This window comes from Plectropomus leopardus, chromosome 8 (assembly GCF_008729295.1).
Source record: "Plectropomus leopardus isolate mb chromosome 8, YSFRI_Pleo_2.0, whole genome shotgun sequence".
Classification (NCBI taxonomy): Eukaryota; Metazoa; Chordata; class Actinopteri; order Perciformes; family Serranidae; genus Plectropomus; species Plectropomus leopardus.
This window is the reverse complement of record NC_056470.1, coordinates 25,893,953-25,916,971: the sequence shown is the minus strand read 5'-3', so window position 1 is coordinate 25,916,971 and position 23,019 is coordinate 25,893,953. Positions and strand designations below refer to the sequence as shown.

The window sequence follows — 23,019 nt, the reverse complement described above, 5'->3', positions numbered from 1 at the left end:
GCAGCAGTCTTCACAGATGTGTAAGCATTAAGAGTCAGTACTCACTTGTCTTTACTGGAGGTCTCATCAATCCCCTGAAGAAGAAAAAAACAGAAAATTTGACTCTCTCAGACGAGCTGCGGCTCTGTCACCATAAAACAGAATGAATGTAGGCTTTATTTAACATGTTACACATTGTATATATTGTATATCGTCGTTGTCGGACGCAAACCTCATATCTCCACATTTCACTATTTTTTTTTTTTCATAAATGAATTCCATTGGTCAGTGGGTTTTACCATTTCTCAACCAACAAAATACGTTTAAAAAGCTTGTGACTAAATGTCCTATCTCCATTGGAACCTCTTGAAAACTGCTTTTTTTAAATTTCTGAAAAACAGCAATTTGGGAGATAGGAGGTTTGCGCCCGACAGCAGCAAAAGATTCTTGGTATTCTTACTTATGTATATTTTTGTTGTTCATTTTTGTATATTTTTAAATTACATACTAGTTTTTTACATTGCATTCTAGCATAAGGCACAGTTTTAAATTTACATACTTTTCATGCTGATAATAATACTGTATTTTTTAAATGTATATTTTTACACACTTATATCTCAGGATACTATAAATACTTTATTTTAAATATTTACATACTGTGCTTATTGTTCATTTTTACTGTATTTCTATTTCATAATTTTATATACTTGTGCCGGTTCTTATTTATACTTGCAATAATTCTCTATGCTGGCATCAGAGCGACTGTAACGAACCACAATTTGCCCTCGGGGATCAATAAAGGATTTCTGATTCTGAAGCAGTGTGTCGGTGTGGAGTCTCACCATTTGTCTGAAGACTTTGGAGTCTTTGGTCCTGGAGAAGGTTCTGTCAGGGACCCAGCGTGGCATCAGACCCTCATTAGAGTTGGCTCTCGTCCGCTGCATCTTCGCCATCATCGCCTTCTCCTCCTTCTGCTCAGAGGGAAGAACATGAAGGCTTGACCAACTGTTCTTGTGCAGCACAGTCAATGACAATATATGTGACTAAATACACTAGAAGAGCTCGTTTTCATTCTTTTATTACGCCCACGAGGGAAGCGCAGTCGGTTCAGGATCTAGAAAGATGACTTCATTCACAAATCTGTCCACTCTCATCTGTTGCCTCCTTCACAGCTCTTTATGATACAGTTATTCGGCTGTTGGCCTGCACCTCAACACCACCAGCATGAAGCATCTAGACCCTGCTTACTTACTCAGTAAAGATGTTTCTGTTAACCAGTTTTCAAGTCCAACTTTGATCAATGTTTCATTTCAATTATATTTTTCAGATCTGTAAACTACTATACAGTTTGGGAAATTCATTTAGAGAAAACTGAAAGTGAAAAACAAGGATATCAAACTAAATTCCGAGAATACGGCTCCAAACAATTGGATATTCTTGTACGTGTTTGTTAATAAAGTGTTGGCTGTTTTAAATGAGCCATTATTGACCAACATTAAATATATGTTATTCTACTACTACTAATAATAATAATATTAATAATAGATAGGAGAGGTAGATAAAAAACAACAGTATGTTTTTAAAGTTTTCTTTAAAAAATATGGTGTTATTCCTGAAAAGCCTGCCGTAACAAACCTATTATGTCTTTATTGAGCTTGTGTGTGTTTTTAATCACTGACCCGTTTCTGGCTGCATCCAAGAACCAGGAAGGTCTCGATGCTGTTCTCCTTCAGATATGCGTTCCTCTCACCTCCAAAACCTGGTTCCACCTCATAGTCTCCATTTAGATACTGCAGGGTGGCTTTAGTGATGTGGATCCGCCTACACAGACATAAGGACAAGGAATTGTATATCAATTGAAATTTGAAAATCCAAAGAAAATTTCTGTTTTTGCAGGTTCTGGTTGTGATAAAAGCTGTCATTTTGGTGATTTTTAAACAAAACAAGGCTTCCAAAAATTTGGGATTTTTTTGTTCAATAAAAGTTTTCAATAAAAATTGCCAAGAGATTTTAAAGAAACCAAAATGATCAAAAATTAATTAAAAAAGAGGGGGAAAAAATGGCCACAATTTTTTAGAGAAAGCATGTCGAAAATCGAAAATTAAGAAAAGCAACAAGCCAAAAAAATCTTACAACACAAAAAAAAGAGCGGAAAAAAATCGCTTATATTTTTTAAGGTTTCTATAAAGATCTCCAACCATTTTAATGACAAAAGATTGCCAATGTTAAAAGAGAAGGAAAGGCACGCTTTCTTTCTAAAAAAAATGGTGGTAAAAATAAATACAAAATACAGTCATTTAAAGTTGTATGCCCTTCCCGTAAAACCAAAAGGGCTTAAAAAAATGTTTGACATGGCTCACAGGAAAATATGAAGGGAGAGATAGAAAGCAGGGGGAAATGAAGAAACTTTTTGATGCACAAATAAACAAAAACTCAACAACAAAACATCACACGTCAATGCATATCAGAGCTACACTAATGCCAACACATTTAAAAAATGCAAACTGTAAATGTGTGAAACTGTTTATTTGCCTCACCCTGCTTTGCCTCCCGCCTCCATGTGATTGGCCAGCGTGACATCATTTGACCACACGTCAAACTGCCACTTCCTGAGTCCCAGCACGCCGCAGTGCACACGCCCACTGTGAATCCCGACGCGCATGTTAACGTTGACCCCCGTTACCTCGCGTACCAGCCTGCAATCACACCGCACAGAACATCAGTGTCTCCTCCACAAAACTGTGCAAAAGACTTTAAACAACATAACCCTGAAGCAAACATATGTACCCAACGCAATGTCTACTCACGAGATCGCCTCTATCATGTCGACGCCCATCTCAACACAGCAGTGGGCGTGGTCGGCACGGGGCTCAGGCAACCCGGACACACAATAATAACAATCACCCAAGATTTTGATACGTAGACAGTGATTCTCCTGAAAAGAGAGAGGAAAGGGGGGACACAAGAAAATAACATAGATAAATATAAACAAAAAGCAAAAGGTGGACATTTTGGGAAAGCCGACTACTATTTATACCACTTTATTCTACTCATTTGCAATTCATAATGTGTGTACATTTTATGACCACTCGCCACTCGCTTCAAAACAATGCAAGCATGATTATAGAGAAACGTGCTTATCTGTCTGTATCAGTCCCGCCCCCATATGCTATATATGAATGCGTGTGTGTGTGTGTGTGCGTGTGTGTGTGTCTGAGGTTGTGTCCTGCCAAGCAGAGAGCGGAGAGTCATCTTCAGTGTTTGACAGATAATTTCAAAGTAACTAATGACAAAACACATTAAGAAATGCATTGACTGCACAGAAAGCGAACATCCACATTGGATGTGCTACTTCAGGAAACACAGGTCATTTTGACGTTTGCACAATTTACAGTAAAAGTTCTACACAAATTCTCCTTTAGAGTGAACCACTTTATGTTTAAAATCAAGAGGGCAAACTCATTAAAATATGCAATAATTAATATCAGTGCACATGATGAAACAGTGGCATTATAATGAGACAGAGAAGCCATATAATTTCGGGTAATTTTTCTTCAGGAGGGAACCTCCTAGCTTATTTTTCCCACTGGCTAGCTACTCCCTGTCCTTGTGGAAAGCGCTGGTAAAGCCCCCTGATATTGGGCTACATGAATATAACTTACCAGACTAACCTGGATCTATTTACTAAATCAGACTATCAGCACATCTAAAGCTACTTTATGTCCCAAAAAGTCAACCTACTCTAACAAACCACAACACGACGTGAAGATACAGACATATGTAGCTGACAGGACGCTGTGGATTCTTACCGATGCCAGTTTGTCGAAACGGGCAAAGAGTTCATTGAGTGTCATGACCAGCTCCTGAGCCGTGCACTGAGAGGCCAGGCTGGTGAAACCCTCGATGTCTGCAAACAGAATACTGAAAAAGAGAAAAAACAGGTGGAAAGACAGAAAAGAAAACTATTAATCCTCAAAAAAAAAAAATCAGGCATCTTCATTCAGGTTCAGAGTTGAATTTTGATGATTTTTCTATAACAACGCAGCAGCAGCAGTTCTACGGCATATTGCAGCATGTTACTATCAGGGCTGCTGACCTTGAGAGAGGTATGAAGTTTGACCTTAAACCTTGAAGTCTTCTGAAGGAGTGTATGTGTGTGTGTGTGTGTGTGTGTGTGTGTGTCAGGGACAGAGGGACTGTGTGCGGTGTGTTTGCTCAGTGCTGTAATTGAATGTGTGCTGAAGCTCTCCATCTTTGGGGATTATCTTATCTTGGCTGCTGGTGATTAAGTATTCCCTCACTAGTGTTAATTAGCCTCCACTCTGCCAAACCACTCTACCCTCTTATGACTCGGAGTGTGTGTGTATGTGTGTGTGTGTGTGTGTGTGTGTGTGTGTGTGTGTGTGAGAATGTCTTGAGAATGATTCTCAGGAAAAAACAGAAAAATGATTGTTTTGTGTTTGATTTTATGGGATTATACACACATGCATTTTTGTGTTTTGAGTAGGGGTGTGCCATATCATATTATTCACGATAATACCAGTATCATTTTTAATATAATAACAAAATTAATACTGCCAATGTTTTAACTTATTGACGTGATGACGTCATACCTTTACGTGCAGCAACAGTCATGCCTGAAGGTGAAATTGCTACCAGCTCCGCGGTGGGAGAGTAAAGGTCTGAGTGACTTCAGAGGTGAATTTTGTTACCAGCCTGTTGCAATGTAAACCTACATGACGGTCGCAGCTCTACAAAAGCTGTATATACAGTATGTAAATGTGCAACAGTAATTTAACAGCCTGTCAAAATAAATGCAGGTCTGTGTGGATGTGTGATGGGTTTGATGGTCAGTGCTGAGTGACACTGTATAAATACAATTGACAGATTCATGGGATTTTTTTGTATTTGGTAGCTGTTTAGATGTGTAATTTGTGGTTGATTTGATTTGTTGTATTATTTCTATTCTATACAGAGTCCGAAACTCACTCTGAGTTACTTTTTCAAATGAGTCTCATGAAGTGAGAGATAAATTTTGTTTAGTTTTTACTGAATATTTGAAATGAATATGTTAAGTTTATGTTGACATATAAAACCATAGTATTTATTTTGTTGCAATTTTATGTTCTTGAAATTAACAATATAATATTTTTCCGTATTTTGTCAAATTACCAGGAATATTGTTATCACAAAAATGCCCTGAAATATTGTGATATTGTTTTAAGGCCATATCGGCCATCCTTAGTTTTGCGTATGTCATGATATGCTACATCATAATACATAATATCATGTACTCTTAAATAAATATTACTACTTCTACTATAACAGGAAATAAGGTGGATAAAGTACGTGACGTTTTAATTTATGGGTAAAACCTGGAATCAAGTGTCCCGGCTGACCTGACATTGTCGTGTTTCTGGATATAGATTTTGTGGAACATCATGTCTTCCTTCTTGGCATTGATGTCAGCCTTCATCTCCATGGCAACGTGCCTTGGCAACACTGAAAGCAACAGACGTTCCTGGAAAAACACACAAAAAAAGAAACAAAATGCAGATTGTGTCATTCACAATGTTACTGTCTATGTGCAACATATCAAGTGTGTGTGTGTGTGTGTGTTTACATTTCAATCACAATACAACATGTTTGAGCTTTAGACTTTATTTATTAGAACATTTCTGACCCGTTCTCGATGACCAATGCTCTTGGTTAAAGTTAAAATTAGGACGCGCTTTCAGGCAAAAGTTAAAAGAGTCTGTCAACTAATCCTGTGAAAAGACAAACAATAAATGAATCCTCTAACTAAGTACTGTCTGTATCCAAAGCCTGGTGTATCTTGAGCTCCACTGTTGTCCATAAACTATTAAAAACACATCAGTGAGCGACACTGTTGCACTGGTTGACATGTTCCTTCATTATGATGAGCATCAGCGCTGTAGTTTATTTTGAGTTGACCCAGTATACACTGTCCTGCTGCTGTGACGACTCACCAGAACTGAGAAATGTGTATTAATGTGTAAATGCGTTGCTTATTAATAAACCAAGAAAGTCTTCTTTGCATTTTAATGTTATCTGAGGTGAAGACTGGATTATTTCAGACAAATTAAGATCAGTGCAGTGAGAGAGAAAAAAGAGCATTTTAAGATCTTAAATTAGGATCTTGCTGAGACAAGAGGAAGACTGTTTCTCAGGAGCTGAATTTCAGAAGGATGAGAAAAAAGCCAAAATATTATATTGATCTAAAACTGAGCTGAGTAACATCAAAGAGAAATAGGCTGGACAAGGATGAGATCTTATTTTGAATTAAATTTTCTCTAGTTTTGAGCCTTCATTTCGTTAGGCTAGCTAGTGAACACAAGTCCTTTAGAGTGTCTTTTAGAGGTAATCCAGTTTAATCGACAAATGTTTGATGCAGCTTGTGCTCGTGTTTTGCTGCCAGGAAGGAAATAAGTTCCTGATGTCTTTACTGCAGAAACTGACCAGGGACCAAATCAGCTGTCCAACAGCCAAAAATATCACATAATGTCACGATGAAGAGTTTAAACAGACAAAAGCAGACTGCCAGTAACTGCCTCCAAGAGCCCGAACGGAGAGTGTGACAGTACGAGGCTGAATTAGCTGCAATTGAAAACACATTTGGAGCTACACAAATGTGAGAATTACAATAAAAGGCCACTATAAAATGTGCCGTTTATCTTGAAAGAAATACATATATTGGGACTTAACATTACTAAGGCTGAAACCTGAGCAAATTGGCTTGATGTCTTCAAAAACATGTGAGGAAGGCAATGAGTAACAACAGAAGAGATGACCCAAAAAATACCAAAAATTGTACAAAAAACTAGCTAAAATTAGTTAAAAAAAAAAAAAAGAAAAGACAAAAGTAAAAAGAAAACAAGCAAATGAGTTATAAAAGTGCTTCAAACTGTAATAATATGGCATATATAGTTTTCCCTTGTTTTTTAAAAATCATTTACTCAATCTACTTCTTTCTTGCAATTTGTGAAACATTTCTTACCAAGTTTCTAATTGCCTTTATCCCTTGTTTTTGAAAGAAATTACACCAATTTGCTCAGGGTTCAAAGGTATAAATACTTGTGAAAGGCACTTGAAAGCAGCACAAGGAAAGAGTTTTCGCTCCAGTTTTTTAAGAGTTAATGGAACTATTTTACATCTTATTTTTATGAAAGAAAAGGCTTCAAGAATAAAGACACCTGAGGACATCCTGGCCAGTACAATCATATAGACAAATGTGTGTGTGTGTGTGTGTGTGTGTGTGTGTGGGCCTACCTGTTGCTGATTCTCCCTCTGCAGGTGTAGTCTGGCCTGGATGTATCCCCTGGTCTCCTGGAAGGCTTGTCTCTGGGAAACCTCAGCGGGGTAGTGGGTACAGATACCGATGATGTTAGTGCACAGGAAGATCAGGACATTAGCGCTCACCTGCAGAGAGGAGGGAGGAAAGAGGTCGTCAGGCTTAAGATGAGAGAAAGCAAGGAGGGTACAGCTCATAATGTGAGACAACAGAGTGAATGAATCAGGATTTAAAGATAAAAGGAAGCATTTGCAAAGTAAAACAGATCGCTGACAGTACTTTCTCATCAGACTAAACAAATGATTCATTTCTCAAGTGCTGGTGTTGTTGTTGCTTCCAGGTGAAAAGGGTTTCATGAATCAAAACCTCAGTCATAACAGAGAGAAAAGTAAACAGGATGTGCACATTTTAAAAAGTGTAAATAATTAAATATTAAATATATTAAAAAGAGTGTGCATGTCCTTTTTTGTTGGTTTAACCCTAAATCATGGTTAAACTGTCTGTTTGACAGTGAGAGTAAAACTGATTCTGACAGAGACAGAAATACAGCACATCTTAAGTGCTCGACTTCACCGGAAAATCTTTACATAAAAAGAAATAAAAACACAAACTGACAGGCTTTTATTGCACTCTCTGTAAGGGATACATTATGCTACTAGTGGCAGGAATTTCAGTCCCCTGTTTACGCCATCTCTCAAACTTTTCTGTTCCCCATCTCTCTCAAGAGACTAAAGACATAATGTATGTACATTAAGGCCCCTTTACACACAGGGTTTCTGGGCTGATAATCGTGAGAGGAACGTTGTCATCAATCCAAGTCTAAATCGCCCTGTGAGTCACGTTTGCTGAAGACTGAAATCTAAGACCAAATTCTCACAATGTGACTGCTCTAAAGACCCACGTCTATAGACCAACCAATCAGAATACAACATAAAGTGACGGAGGACACACAGGTTTGTGCGACATGCAATAAGAGACATTTTCACTACAATGTAGGGATAAAAATCACAAAAATGAAACAGAGTTTGTGGAATTTTGGCCAAACCTCATTCATTCAGTTTCAGGATTCCTACAGCTGAAGGTGAGTTAGATTTAAAACATGTTAAGAAATTTCTTAATGCCACCTGGAATGAAATTTAAGAACAGTTTTATAACAAAATTACTGCAATCAATTTAAAATAAAAAACATATATTGGCAATAAATCTGAGATTTTACAATGTAACGTCAGAAAAAAAGACTCATAAAATCCTTCTTTCAATGTCATGTGTTTTTAAAATTTTTGAAAAAATGTATTTAAGGCATATTTATACCAACTGAGGCCTTATTTTTTGGTTAATGGATTCAATGCCTTTTAATAGTTTTTAACAGTCCACAGGAACCCTGTGGTTTGCTGAATTTGCATATGGATGACATACCTCAGCTATTATCTTCTACTACTGTCAAAATAAACTGATACAACGCCTTTAAAAAATAGAATTTTTGGTACCACGGGAAAAAATGACATTGAGGGCAAAACATTTCTCATTAAAAGATAAATGTGACATGGCAATAACATGACAACGAAGAATTTTCACCTCAGTTTGCAATTATGGGAAAAAGAAAGAAGTTAACCAGATTTTTGTGGTTAAGCTTTTTCTTCATATAAAATATTATTCACTTTGTTAAACATACCATTATAATTTAGCTTTATCATATACCAATCTCTGTATCTTTGTAATTCATTTTGAACTCACAATACCAAATAATTACATTGAAATGCACCAGAGAGAAGCCTATAGATGGCACATCCTGTATCAAACACTGATAAGAGGTAAAGAAAAGTGTCTCAGCTCTGATTTGAAGCCTTGGATCAAACAGGATTTTACTATTTACCCTGCAGCTACTGAATGAGATTAGTTTCCAAAGAAAAGCTTTGTTTCTTTCTCAAGTATTGATGATCATTATTTAAACAGTATGTTGGTATGTGGCCAGAAACTCTGACACACTGACCTCTCCTGGGTAAAAATTGAAATACACAAATGGGTTCTATTAATGTTAGTATAATACTGTCCCTATACACACCGCAAACAAAAAAATAACACAAACACAGAGGATAGCTCTTATTATAATAAAATCAAAATTTATGACAATCACAATCTTTTGTGTTTATAATCAAGTGAATACAGGTTTATACATTTACAATTTAAATATTCTCATTTTATTCATCTTAATATCCAGAGAACTCAACAATCTGACAGGATCCTCACCACTTTTGAGTAACATGTTATGGGCAGACCCCATAAAAAAGCTCCCTTTTCAGGGCAAAAGTTTCCGTGTGGATGTCATCCAAAGAAATATCTTTGAAGCTTGACTATCTTTGTTGACTGATGAGCTACAAAATAATTCAGCGTATTTCCAGATAAAATTTTATTTTTTTATTTCCCTTTATTTAACCAGATTAGCAATTTGAGAACCAATTCTCATTTACAATTACATGTGAACTGTCCAAAGTAAAAGTCCACGTTGTAGGATTTAGTGGCATCTAGAAGTGAGGTTGCAGAGTTGAGACTTCTCTCATGAGCCAAGTCTGAACTACAGTGGGTGACACCAAACATAACAGTTCTTAGTTTCAAATAAGAGCCTTTGTGTGTGTATATGCCCAAAAATCCTATAAACTGCACCTTCAAAAGAACAGTGTGTAAAATTTAAGGACATTTAGTGGCATCGAGCAGTCTACAGTGAAGACTGCAGATTGCAAACACCTGAAACTTCTCCTGGTTAACATTCCTTCAGTGTTCATTGTTCAGGAGATTTTTACCGGGAGCTGAATTATCTGCAAAACAAATGGACTATTAGTAGCAATTTCCTGTTACAAATCAGTGTTTCTCCAATGCTGTCGTTGCTGAGACACTACTAAATATGATGGCTGATGCGAAAACGCGAGCCAGTGTTTGGTTTGTCCCTTCTGGGCAACTGTAGAAACGTGATGTTGCAACATGGAAATCTCCATGGACAGCGACCCCTCTGTAGATATAAATACTGCTGTACGGGGGGGCTGTCAAAGGGTAAAGATGACCCCGGCCCAAGGCCAAGGGGAGTCCCAGGGAAAGGTTCATGTTTGAGCCTTAAATGGGATCCAGTACAACAATTTACTTGCTGACTTAAATCACCGGTGACACAATTTATATGTATTTACATGTTAAATAAAGGAGAAGAGAGACAATGGCCAAAACAAATGTGAAGAAGCTCCCGGTATGACAAGCAGAGCTGAAGATGAGGAGTTTGTCAGACTAATGTTATCAAATAAAACCTACTATAACAGGCTTAGTTCAATAATACAGTGCAGACGCAGGTATTATGTTAAACAAGATGATCCAGGGCATCCATTAGTACTAACCATCTCATGCTTTTTTGTCAGGACGGGGGCTTAATGATGCTTAATGTTGAATATTTCAGTTTTGATTAAACAGTTGTTAAAGGCATTTTAACAAAGTTTTGCTTTGGAGTGTGTTATATTCCGGATTTTAAAAGATTTTAATTTTCATTGTAAATGCATATCGGTTCCATCTTTGCCTGAGGTCTCATTAACTGCTAACAATCGGTATCGGCCCTGAAAAAACAATATCGGTCGACCCCATGTAATTATTTATATTGTATTTATCTTAGAACTAATGATGATACATTTAGAAAACTTCCTAAAAACATGGAGCAAGAGCTTTCCCTCTGTCATAATGTTAATCAAATTAAGCTGGAGAACCTGTGTGTAAACAGAAGACCATAAATGAATGATAATGTATAGGGTGACTACAAAACAAAACACAAGACACAAGAATAGAAACAGATGGGTAATGGGCGGACGAGTTGAAAAAGAAAGCAAACAAAGCCTGGGGTAAAAAATAGACCAGCAGCATAACGGACAACACAGATAAAATGGAAGACGGACAGACGTTGAGGGTAGGAAGGAAATTAGTGGAAAGAAGCAGGACGAGGAAGGAAAGACACAATGTGACAAGAGTGAGAAGAGTTGGAGTGAGTGAGATCTGCGGAGAGAGAGCAGGACAGATATGGGCCACGGTGACATTAGGCAGATGGCTGCGAGCGCTCGGCTCTGTTTACATTACTCTCACTGATCAAGCAAAAAACAGCCATGAGACAAAAGTGAAACCTGCAGCAGCTCAGTGTGTGTTTGCAGGTGAACGCCTCCTGACAACTTGTTTTCTCTTTAAATGCAACGAGCTGCAGCTACTGAAAGTATTTATCTGTTTAGATTCACTCAACGTCCGTATCACACTCCATGTGTCTGAGCTCACAGACTCGAGCTAATTGCTTGCTTTTCTCAAGAGGGCAAGGGCTAGTGGGTTTATAGAGTACACAGGAAGGTCCTGTGTTTACGCAACAGCACTCCACCTCTTTAGGAGCTCTGCTTGGCAGCTTTTACCTGCTACCTGTGTACGCTGCCACGCTCCCAGCGCAGAGCCGCTGCACCTGCTCCGCTCTGCTCAACAACACACTCATTTATCTAAACTCATCACTTATTACCTTTTCCTGTGCTGGTTTGGTCCGGCACCATTATAATCGTACCACTACGCATTATGATCTGCATTGCTCACTCCCTGTCAGGTAGAGTTCATGACTGAGTTACCAATATAATTATGGCCTGCTAAAAGGGTTATGTTTGGTTTGTGGAGACGAAAATAAACCTGGAATTGAACATCACGTCACTCGAACATCACATAGTTTGTTTCTTTGTTTTTTGCCATAAAAGCAGTCGTCAACCCCCCGGGGGGGGGGGGGGGGGGGGGCATGATGGAAGCGTCCAGCCAGTCTGTGAAGAGAGGACCTCGGCCTAATCCCTGGATATCAAAATGGCATTATGTAAGAGCTGTTCTGATCTATGCACGACAGGCAAAACAGCAGTATTACTGGCTATTCAGCACAGCGTAGATTATTTTCCTTATAAAAACCCAACAGCTCAGGGAGGATATGCAGGCTTAATCAATAAATGATCAACATGGATGCTCTGCTGGATAAATGGCCACCTCTGCACTTAGCACATATGTCTGCAGCAAACCTGGGATACCAAAATGATGTTATTTAACCCTTTCGAAACCATGATCAGCATCAGTTGTCCTGTGCTGCTTTCAGGTGCCTGTAACAAGCATTTAAACATTTGAAACCTGAGCAAATTAATTCGATTTCTTTCCAAAACATGGGGAAAAAAGTAATGAGCAACTTAAAGAGAAATGTTGAGTAGATTGCAAAAAAATAGTTAAAGTGATGAGAAAATGACCCTGAAAAGTAGCTTACCAAAGGGGAGGATTACTAGAAATTATATTAAAAAACAGGGAAAGATGTCCACAAAACTACATTTATAATTATTATGATTATATTATCACAAAAAAACATACAAAACATATTCTTTTTTATCTTACAGAACTTTTGCTCAAGTCACTTGCATGTTTTCTTTTTAAAGTTTATTTTCTTCCCTTTTTTGTTGCTTATTTTATGGTAATATCTTGTGAAATCCCATTGCCTTCTTCCCATGATTTCATAAATAGAAAATAAACAAATCAAGCCACTCTGCTCAGGTGTCAACAGGTTAATGTCAGACATGATCGGAGATATTTAGAAGTCTTAATATATTAAGGAAGAGGTTGAATGTGTCTAACAAGGAATAACAGGCCTGTCTGGTGCTCTTCAGAGTGGGGAAATCCTGTATCAGGAGAGATTTCAGAGATTTGGTCCAATGTGTACCCGAGCAAACAGACTTGAGACAACAAACTTTATTTGATGGCTAACGTTTCAACGCCAGGTGCGTCCTCATTAAAGTCTGGCATTGAAACGTTGGCCCTTGTATGAAGTTTGTTGCCTGAAGTTTTATGTGCTCCAACACGCTTTGGACCAAATCGGTAAAGTTTCTTCTGATATTTGGAAGGCCATTTCTGCCATTTGTATAAAAAAGGAAAAAAAATGAAAGACAGGCACCTTGTATTCTAATGGACAGACTTACAATAAACATCCTGGAGCCACGCCGCCACATGACTAGTCGTGGACGACTAAACAAAGGAGTGGCAAATGCAACAATGATATCCACCCGCCCATCATTTGTTCATACACATCAAGCCTCAGCAGCAACAAAACACCTCAGCTCCACATCCAAACACTCATCTCGAGTCTGTATCTAATAAAACCCCTCTGAAGCTAAAGACTCAAAGTTGGACGAGTAGGCGAGGACGAGAGGAGCACTAATGGAACATTCAGAAACTTTATTTATAATTTTTCTCCTCTTTATGATGGATTTAACCCAGCAGCCATTAACTTTAGCAGGAAGTCTCTGGTCCTGACAGTGCGTCTATAAACACTGACTTTTAAGGCCATCAGGCCCCTTTTCAGACAGTAACAAAGTGCGTTCTTTGAGGAGCAGAGAGCAATGTGAGGGAATGTGGATAAATGGGACATTTAACAGCATCCTACAAGAAGGTGAGACATGTCATGTACCTTGATATAACGCTGCAGAGCCTCCGATCAAAACTTTTGTATTAGCATGGCTACTTGTATGTAAAAAAGGTCCTCAGCTCTACAGAGCTGTGTAACAGCTTTTAACTCATTGTTTGGGTTTTCTGGCCCTCAACTTTTCTGTTTTGGAGCCCTTTCTCTGCTGCAGCCATTGTTTAGCCAAAGCAGGCGGACAAAGTTAGTGACTAGCTGGTGAATGTATGGAGCATTTAGCATATACAGACCCAGATATTTCCCATAGGAGTTGGTAGAGAACAAAACAGAGAAAACAGTGAGTAAAAGTTGGACTTAAATTTGCCAACGCAAAAAAGACCAAAAACACAACTCAAAGTGAATGGAAATGTTGCTCCATAACTGCTGGATGTAAAAATAAGCAACTCTTTGCACCAAATCATCTCAAAAGGTCTAAAATATGTCAGTGGGCTTAATTTCTCATTTGTCTATTTTGTGCCTCCTCGTCCCCCCTCTCCTCTGTCCTCCTGCCTGTGATCTGGAAATCCATCTCAGTGCGCCATCTTGAAGAAAGTCTCAATTTTTACCAATCTCAAGGAGATCGGAGGCTTGCCTGAGGAGCTACGAGGGAGGATGCACAGGTTTGTCCTTTTCAGAAGTCTTTGCAGTACCGCTGATGTGTTAAAGAGATGTTACACACAGCTGGTAATGCAGCTGTGCCACAGGTCATATTTAGTAGGGGTGTAACAATGCATCATTCTGGATCAATGTATTGATTCAATGATTAAACATCATCGATGGAAAGTCAAAATAGCAGCCCATATTGCCATCTTTAGGGATACGTCTTTATTTTAAAATTACGTGTCACCACCTGCTAGTAACAGGCAGAAAATGGCAATCAGCCCAGAAAAGACAACAAGAATATTTAGTCTGCTCTTTGGGAATAAATCAGAAGTTTAGAAATATTTTGGATTTCAGAGAAATGACGGGTCAAAAAGCAAATCACATACCATATGTACAAAATGCCATTGCAAGATAAAACACTTGAAACATGCCGAACTTGGCTGCGGATCTCACTACACTAACTTGTTGCTCTCACTACGGAATTAAACGCTCAGTTTCAATAATGTTAGGCTGAGCAAACCTGCGTGCAGGCTGAAATTCAACAGTGCTGTTCTGTCCGGAGATTCTGTGATTTAAACCAACGATGAAGTAAAACTAGTAATACAGATATATATTACGCTGTGAGTAGAGGAGGAGTCAGCTGGCCACTACTATGGGTGTAAATCAAAAGTTTCATCATGTTATGATATGGCATTAATTCCATGGACAATAGCATTTGCTGATATCATGAAGTCTTCCACAATACAATTTTGATTCAACTCAGTTCAGGGGCCTGCGATCAACACGAGACCATGTCAATAAATATTCTCATTGTTTAACATTATCTGCCTGCTGCTAGGTCACTTGCACTGTTGAATGAATGTTTAAGGAAAGACGTGGACAGCAAAGATGTTACAGACGTGTCATGGGAATTTTAAAATAAAAGTGTCTCTTAAAGGTGATGATATGTATTGATGTTTTCACCTTGCCTCTAAAATGTATTTATGATCACTGAATCAATAAATCGATCCAGATAATTGTGTTGTTACACCCCAGCTGCAATGCAAAAGTGCTTAAGCTAATAATGGGTGACTGGCAAAAACTACTGTTTTTTCGATGACCCTTGATGGTTATTATTGAGCCAAATTGTATACTTTTGTTAAATGTTCTTGTTGTTAAGCCACATTTTAGTGTGTTTATAGAGTCAATTTAAAGTGTCTTTTACTGGTCACATTTATGTCCAATAATTTTTGGTGTCTTTTAAATAGAAAATAGCATTGTGGCAGACTTTTTGATATTGACAAATATACAGTTATCCAAAGAATTGATATAATATCATATCATGATGAAACTTGTGATTTTTAAAATCTTTTATAATAATAACTTTATCTATATAGCACCTTTAAAAACAGAGTTTACAAAGTGCTTCGACAAACAATGCAAAGCAGGAAAGGGATACATAGATGCGAAACAACAACAGAAAACCAAACAGTCCTACCGCACACGAGCCAGAAGAAACTAGGGTAGAGTTAGGATAAAAATTCAAACCAGATGACAAAGAATGCAAGAAGCAGGACGTATAATGTCAATATAAAATAATATAAAGAAATAAAACAAAAAACAAAAAAAACAGAAACAATCAAAGCAACCACAAATAAAAGGAAATAAAATTGACAAAACATAAATTTAAAAAAGATAAAAATAAATAAAAGATAAATAAAGAAAAGAAATAATTTTTAATTGGTGTCACTCTCATTTTGTTGAATGTCTGTTGCCTCATCTCCTCTCTCCTTGTGTCTTATCCTTGCCTCCTCTGCTTTAATCTCAGGTTTGAGGGACTAAGTCCCGAGAAGAGGAGATGGGGAAAGGAATCAAGGATGTACAAAATGTTTTGTTTTCAACTTTGTTTCCGCTGCCCTCAAGTGGCCCAAAGAATCCTGTGATTGCAGGTTAAAGGGCCAACATACAGGATCAACAGGAAAAACAAATATAGTCCGTCTGTGCAATGAAGCAGCTAAACAATCCTCTCCAACGCAGACAGTAGGATGTGACTAATAGTCAGCACTCACAAGCCAATTCCATTTCAAACGAGCTTAATCAAACTGCCCGAGCTTTCCGGATGCTGCACGGTCCTTCTTTCAGAACGTCAGCCGGGTATCTCTTTTCTTGTTTTCTCAGCATGTTCACACAGCAGCAGGCGACCTGACCCCACCCTGCTCTCCAACACCCAGCTCTCATCACAGAAAGGTGTGTGCGTGCATGTGTGTGTGTGTGCGTACATACATGCACAAAATTAGCAGGTCAGGAGAGATCTTAATATTTTCCCCTGACGCCCAGTATTACTACTGTACCCCTTAATTTACTCAGACCCCTTACAAGTCAGCTGACAGAATGAAAATTTCAGAGGCTTAAAGATGAAATGAATCTGAAGCCCAGAGGCTCTTTGAGGACATGAAATTTATACCTTAAATCCCTTAAGTTCAATAAAAACATGCTTTGTCTCTTCAATCATTCGCACCGTCAGTTTAGAAGTTGTTGATATGCAAAAAACGAGCGCTGCTTTAATGTGTATGCAGGTATTATGTTCACTTTCCTGACTTAATACTCCCGTTAGAGAGCTCATTTTGAAGCCAGCAGTCATTATAGACCTTTTATGTGTGGAAGATGGAGATGTGATGATGGTGGTGGTTTTATATATAACCCAATGTTGTTCAAGAGTCTCTCTCTCTTTCTCTCTCTGTGCTTCTTTCTCAGTCTTGTGAAAGGTTCTGCTTAGTGTTGGCCCGAGACTCACACCCACGGAGACTGTGAATTATCAGAGATGGCAGCGCAGCTTTCACTTAGCAACTATCACCCACATTCCACAGCCTCGCTCCAAAGACCTGCAGCCCCCCACCCAGGTTCAGGGAGGGTGCATCATGGGGACCAGATGAGGAGGGATGGAGCGGGGGGGTAGTGGGTGCAGGGGTGGACTGATGACTTTGTCCTACAGGCTCATTTCACCGACATACCGCAGTCAGAACATGCTGTATCTCTCAGAGTGTTCTGGTTGGCTCCTTACCAACACATTGTTTTTGCTAGCAATTAATAAATATGTCAAGTGTCAGATAGACGAAAAAATGTTCAAGTTCAAAGGGCAAAAATCCTAACCAATTCACTGTCTGTCTTGCACAGCACCTTTAATAATATGCAGATTACAATGATAAAAGTAGCAGATTTACCATCGAAACTCTGAGTAATTTTTGAAAAACAGTCTGTTCCTGATTTTAGACAGAGGAAGACAAAAGCAAACTCATTTCTAGCCATTCATTGGCAATTTTGCAGGTTGAAATAAAAACTGTCACCTGCAGATTCAGCTGCAGCTAGTTAGCTAAACATCAGTTCCCAGAGTTGGTTGAAAACACCACCACCTGCTGATTTTTTAATGCCTCAAGCTGACGAGTTTTAATCAGAATCAGAATCAGGTTCATGGCCAAATAGGTTTTCATATACAAGGAATTTGCTTTGTATTATTGCATTACATGAATGTAAGTTTCTTTACTAACGCAGGTCTGTAATATAACAATAGTACAGCTCGCAACAGTGTCTTATTGCCATCATTTCTCTTGTTCATATTGGTGGTGACAGGAAACATCAAATAGGCATGCATGCTTTTGCCACAGCTCGACCAAACTGGCCTCCACATTTTCCATCCACGTGAAGCATCATGTCTCCATGGCACTTTCAGATGTTCAGTTTGCCACTTTGCTGAGGCGCAGTGAGAATAAAAGGCATTAACTTTGGGGTATTAACTCTTGGCTCTGCTTCAAATGTGCGAGAGCCTGGCAACAGTTGACCAAAATTTCTGACATGTCAGAAATTTATCCGAACGCCCGACAAAGCTGAAATTGGGTCAGACTCAAAAATGAGTTGTGCAGCTCAAAATCAGGTCAGAATTGGGCTCAAATCATACAGTGTAGGAACTGACAGATTATCAGCCTGGACAATTATTGGAGCTGATATTTTGCATTTTGCCGATTATCTTAATCTGCATTTTATTTTAATGATCGCCGATAAAATTAATTAAAAAGTGCAAAGAGTCAGCATGGGAGTAGCAGAGTAACTTTTACTTAATAAACCTTCAGGGAGCTTTCAATTTTCCTTTGACTATAAAAAATTGCAGGGAACTTGCTGTATATAATGTTGAAAGATTCAGTTTTGATTAAATATTTGCTATATTTGCTCCAAATATCGGTTATCAGTCTCATCAAGTACTAATAATCTCTATTATACTGGCCCTGAAAAACAAATATCAGTTGACTCATAGTACAGTGTATGCACGGCTTAGTGTGGTTAGTTAACAATATGCTTACTCTTGTAAGTGCTGGATAACTGTTGTATGCAGTAAGTTAGTCAGTCCAACATGCTAACATGCTCGAATTTTTTGCTTCTGGGAAGGTTAAAGAAATAGACATTGCCCTAAAACTTTTTAAATGACAAATATCACCCATACTTAAGTCGTATAAACGAGACCTTAATGTATGGAGAGATTAAAAACTCTACAGGCCTGCTGTGCCTAGTTACGGTTGCTAAGCCATGATTGGACAGTCAATTAATCGACTAATTCTTTCAGCACTGTTTAACTTCAAATGGTTTGGAGCTGTCTTGGACTACAGGGGTCACTTGACTACACTGAGAACAAACATTTCATGCTTATGGAAAAAAATCATTGTCCAGAAAACTGTGTGGAGAACAGGACGCTGATTTTTTAAGACCTTTTCCCAGAGGGAGCAATGACTGATGGGATATTGTTGTTGAAACGGAGCCAACGAGAGTGCAAGTCAGAGCTCATCGGCCTTTGAGGAGCATCTGGAACTCCTTAGAACATCTGTGTTAGATCAGGCTCTGTAAAACACGCTCCAGCACCCCAAACACAATGACAGGACTTCACTCGTGACAAAACATAAGTCTCCTCCGTAGGTTGCCCTTTATCTTTCTTTGAGAGCGTCAGTTATTTATTTCTATATTCTTTCATTTCATTTATTTTTTCCTGCCTCCTCCCACTCTGACTCGCGCTCACTGTCACTTTTAGCCTTTGTAAAAGAGTCTGTGTGTGTGTGTGTGTGTGTGTGTGTGTGTGTGTGTGTGTGTGTGTGTGTGTGTGTGGTGAGTGTGTGTGCAGTGCCAGGCAGCTGCTGGGTTTGTGTACTCAGCCTGAGCCTCATGTCTACACACAGCTCGCACTGCCCTTATCTGAAATGACCAGAACCACATCAACAGATAAAGAGTCGAGCCCCGCCTGCGCACTCTGCCGGGTGGTCTGTACACTGTCTGGAGGTGAGCGTCAACCGGCTGCGGCTAACTGAGACACACTGCAATTAAACATTTGTGCCTTAATGTGGAAAAAAAAATCCCATTAAAAATAATAATCTTTAAAGCTGTGGTGAAAATATATTTTGGAGCACAATCACCTGTACAGTCTTGTCATTTTTCTAATTTGTGATGAACAGCAGGGAAGAATTTTGTCCTTTCTCACGAAATCATTTTTCCAGGACAAAATCGATCAGACTGTTTAAACTGGAGTTCTTAGTTTCTAAAATCTGTCATCATTGCCACTGACATGAAGCAGTGTCATTTGAACAACACATAAATGCACCATTGTGAGGCGAAGACACAAAATATATTACATTTTGCTCCAACATTTACTAGTTCTTTGGTAGTTTAATTTCACTTAAAGTTTGCTTCCATTGCAATGAACGACAAGTGTTTGGATTTATGGGAAACAATTTGCGGAAAATGTTTAAAGGGGACTTATTATGCTTATTTTCAGGTTCATACTTGTATGTAAGATTTCTACAAAAATCTAAAGTTTACATGCTTTCATGGTCAAAAAACCCCTTTTCCCCCCTCATACAGTCTGTGCTGGACCACCTGTATTCATCCTCTGTCTGAGACACTCTGTTTTAACACCTGTCCCTTTAAGACCACTCCAAAAAGCCTAGTCTGCTCTGATTCGTCAATGTCTTAGCGTCTCTATGCCGTCATTGCTGTCAGGGAATGACTGTAACACCTCTAACATACATCAAGCGAGGGAAATCTGGTGGTCCAGATATTCTACAAGCGAGCCTAAGCAACCGCTTGCCGTCGCTCATTTGCATCACGTCCAGTTAGGAAGGAGTGCAACAGAGTATAGCGGTACTTTCTACAGTGAAAAATCACCAATAAAAACTTTCAAACCAAAATCTTCACAGCTGGACATTTTCCAACAGGAACATGATCCGAAATCAGGGAGAAATTAACAACATAGGCAACCAAGATTACGTGTTTCCATCACGTTAGCATGTAGTTGTATTTAGCAGTGTAGGCTACATAATGTGTAGCAACAATGCGCAGTAGCCTGGAACAGATGACCGTGTAAAGAAACCCTGAACACTAGGACATCATAGCCAGGGTAGAAAAAACATTGTAAACTGTGTATTCAGAATAACCTGAAGCCTAAGGGATTAAATCTACATAACTTTACATCCCTATTTGAAACTTTGGCCATGTTTAATATTAACACCTTTTTTTGTAACACAGAGAAACATAATAGGTCCCCTTTAAAAATTATGGATATATCAAAATGATATCCTCTTTCACATTGAACGAGGATATTTGTCTCATCCATACACACTTGGCTCTATTTATTTCTGGTAAAGAAAAACAAAAAAGGAGGTTGACATGGAAACTTTTCATTATGCTGCTTAGATCTGTGTCCAAATCCCCCCCGCATTAACTGTTTCCTGTTACACTCAACAGGTCACTCATTGGTCTATAATGAGCAGTAAATTAAGATTTTGCATCATGGAGATTTTTAATCTATCATGGGAATATTTGAAAGGCACTATAACATAAATGTCATTAAATTTCCAAAGAGTAGCAGCTATAGTGCATTTAAGAGTAAATACAAAGTGATTTCGGACATAGCCTTGAGTCTGACATTTCAGTTACTGTAGCTCCGGAAATAATTTTAACGGAGATTTGTTCAATCATGACACATCTAGATTTGTTTTCTCATAAGCTCATAGAATAGATTCAGTTTATTGTAGAATGCATTAGCAGCTGGAATCTTGCAATCTGTGGAGGAAGTTGTGTATTTTATGTGCATTTAAGTAAAAAAAATATGTTTCTAAACAAGCCTGTGATACAAAAGATAAATCACAAAAGAGCAGGAAATGGGGAGACGACATTTTATCTGTTCCCTTAAAACAGGAAATGGTTAGAATGTTCGGCAATTGTTTCTGCTCCCCAAAGGGTAGTTTATTCAAAAAGCCAGTCAATATTTTTTTTATTAAAACAAACATGTTTTTTTTAAGACCAACTACAAGGAAAATCCAAATTTTAACCTTGAGCAAAGAAGAGAACAACGCCACGGATGAGCACTTCCCTCTTGGAGCTGCTTTGTGCCACTGACAGTGTCAACAACACGAGTTTCTCATGTCAAACACCTAAGGAACCAGTACCAGCAACTTGTAGACAATGGAGTATCAGAAGAGAAGCAGGTATAGCTACATATCGCTATTTTGCAATTTAAGATGCTGTTTCACTTCAACTTTTCAGAGCTGGCAACCAGGAACAGAGTTCATCTAACATTGTCAACACATTATTAGCTGTTTGATATTGTAGTTAAGTTATCTATTATTATCTATCTGTTATCTATTACCGTATTGACGCCTCTAACAAGAGTTTTGCCTGAACCTGATTGGGCCCAACCCAATCCATCACGTTAGGCCGTAATTTGTAAACATACCTGCAGTTGTAATTGGGTCAGGTTCTCGACAATCTCCCAGTGTTAGAGCGTTCGCTTTCCATGCAAATTAAACAAACAAGTTAAGTTTCATTTTCACTGTGCTTGGCACTCTGATCTATGCACTGCCGTTAACAGAGTGTGGCTCTCTGAATTGAATGGTATATTCTGAAAATGACCCAAATTTAAGGATGGTCCAATGCAGTCTGGAGCTTGGAGCAGCTATTTGCGAACGCACCTTGCATCACAAATGTCTATTACTGCATCAAAAAATTTTCACATTGACATTTCATTGCAATAAACATTTAAAAATTTAAAAATGATACAAAAAAATAATTTTCGAATTGAGATTTGGCCCAAAATTGCTGCTGTGGTTTGGGCTTGGGTTTGGGCTTGTAAAGAAACCACTGGTTCATGTAAGGTCAGGTCTAATTTATGGGCTCAATCAAAGCTCTATTTTTGTAGAGTCGGAGGTGAGTGAGGTACCCTCGAGCTGCAGGCGAGCAGCTGAGGTGTGGGTTTAGTAGTGGACTATGTTGCATGTTCATAGTTCTGTGCATACTAAACAAGGCAAAGGTGTAAAGTTATGTCTAAGCCATTTTAAGGCAGGAGGGGATTTTTTTAATTGAAAAAAAGTCTAAATATATCATTTTTAACACTGATTACACTGCTACATCTCCCCTATCACCACTGATAGTTGTGAAGAAATATTCTTTTCTTATCAGCATAAAAGTATGAATCATGACACAAAGATGTCTATAAATAGTTCTATTTCTTCACCTTTCTGCATTTCCTTCTGCCGTTTTAGACATCTTTGAGTATTTTAGAAACTATGCTCTGAAACACAAGACCATGCACATAACATAAATAATGCACAGCCAGGTGTGGGACTTGAAAAGTAAAGCCAGTTAT

General features: G+C 38.4%; 1 protein-coding gene across 3 annotated transcripts in view; it reads right to left on the bottom strand.

Moving 5' to 3' along the window:
* The window catches only part of LOC121946801 (adenylate cyclase type 6-like), a 48,341-nt gene that overhangs the window by 9,688 nt on the left and 15,634 nt on the right, over positions 1–23,019 (bottom strand). For all 3 annotated transcript variants that reach the window (XM_042491558.1, XM_042491561.1, XM_042491560.1), the window contains exons 4-11: positions 7,270–7,419; positions 5,379–5,500; positions 3,789–3,900; positions 2,787–2,914; positions 2,517–2,675; positions 1,659–1,800; positions 822–950; positions 46–74 (exon numbers count right to left, since the gene is read on the bottom strand). In XM_042491558.1, coding sequence (XP_042347492.1) covers positions 46–74; positions 822–950; positions 1,659–1,800; positions 2,517–2,675; positions 2,787–2,914; positions 3,789–3,900; positions 5,379–5,500; positions 7,270–7,419 — 971 coding nt within the window. The remainder of the gene's footprint in view (positions 1–45; positions 75–821; positions 951–1,658; positions 1,801–2,516; positions 2,676–2,786; positions 2,915–3,788; positions 3,901–5,378; positions 5,501–7,269; positions 7,420–23,019) is intronic.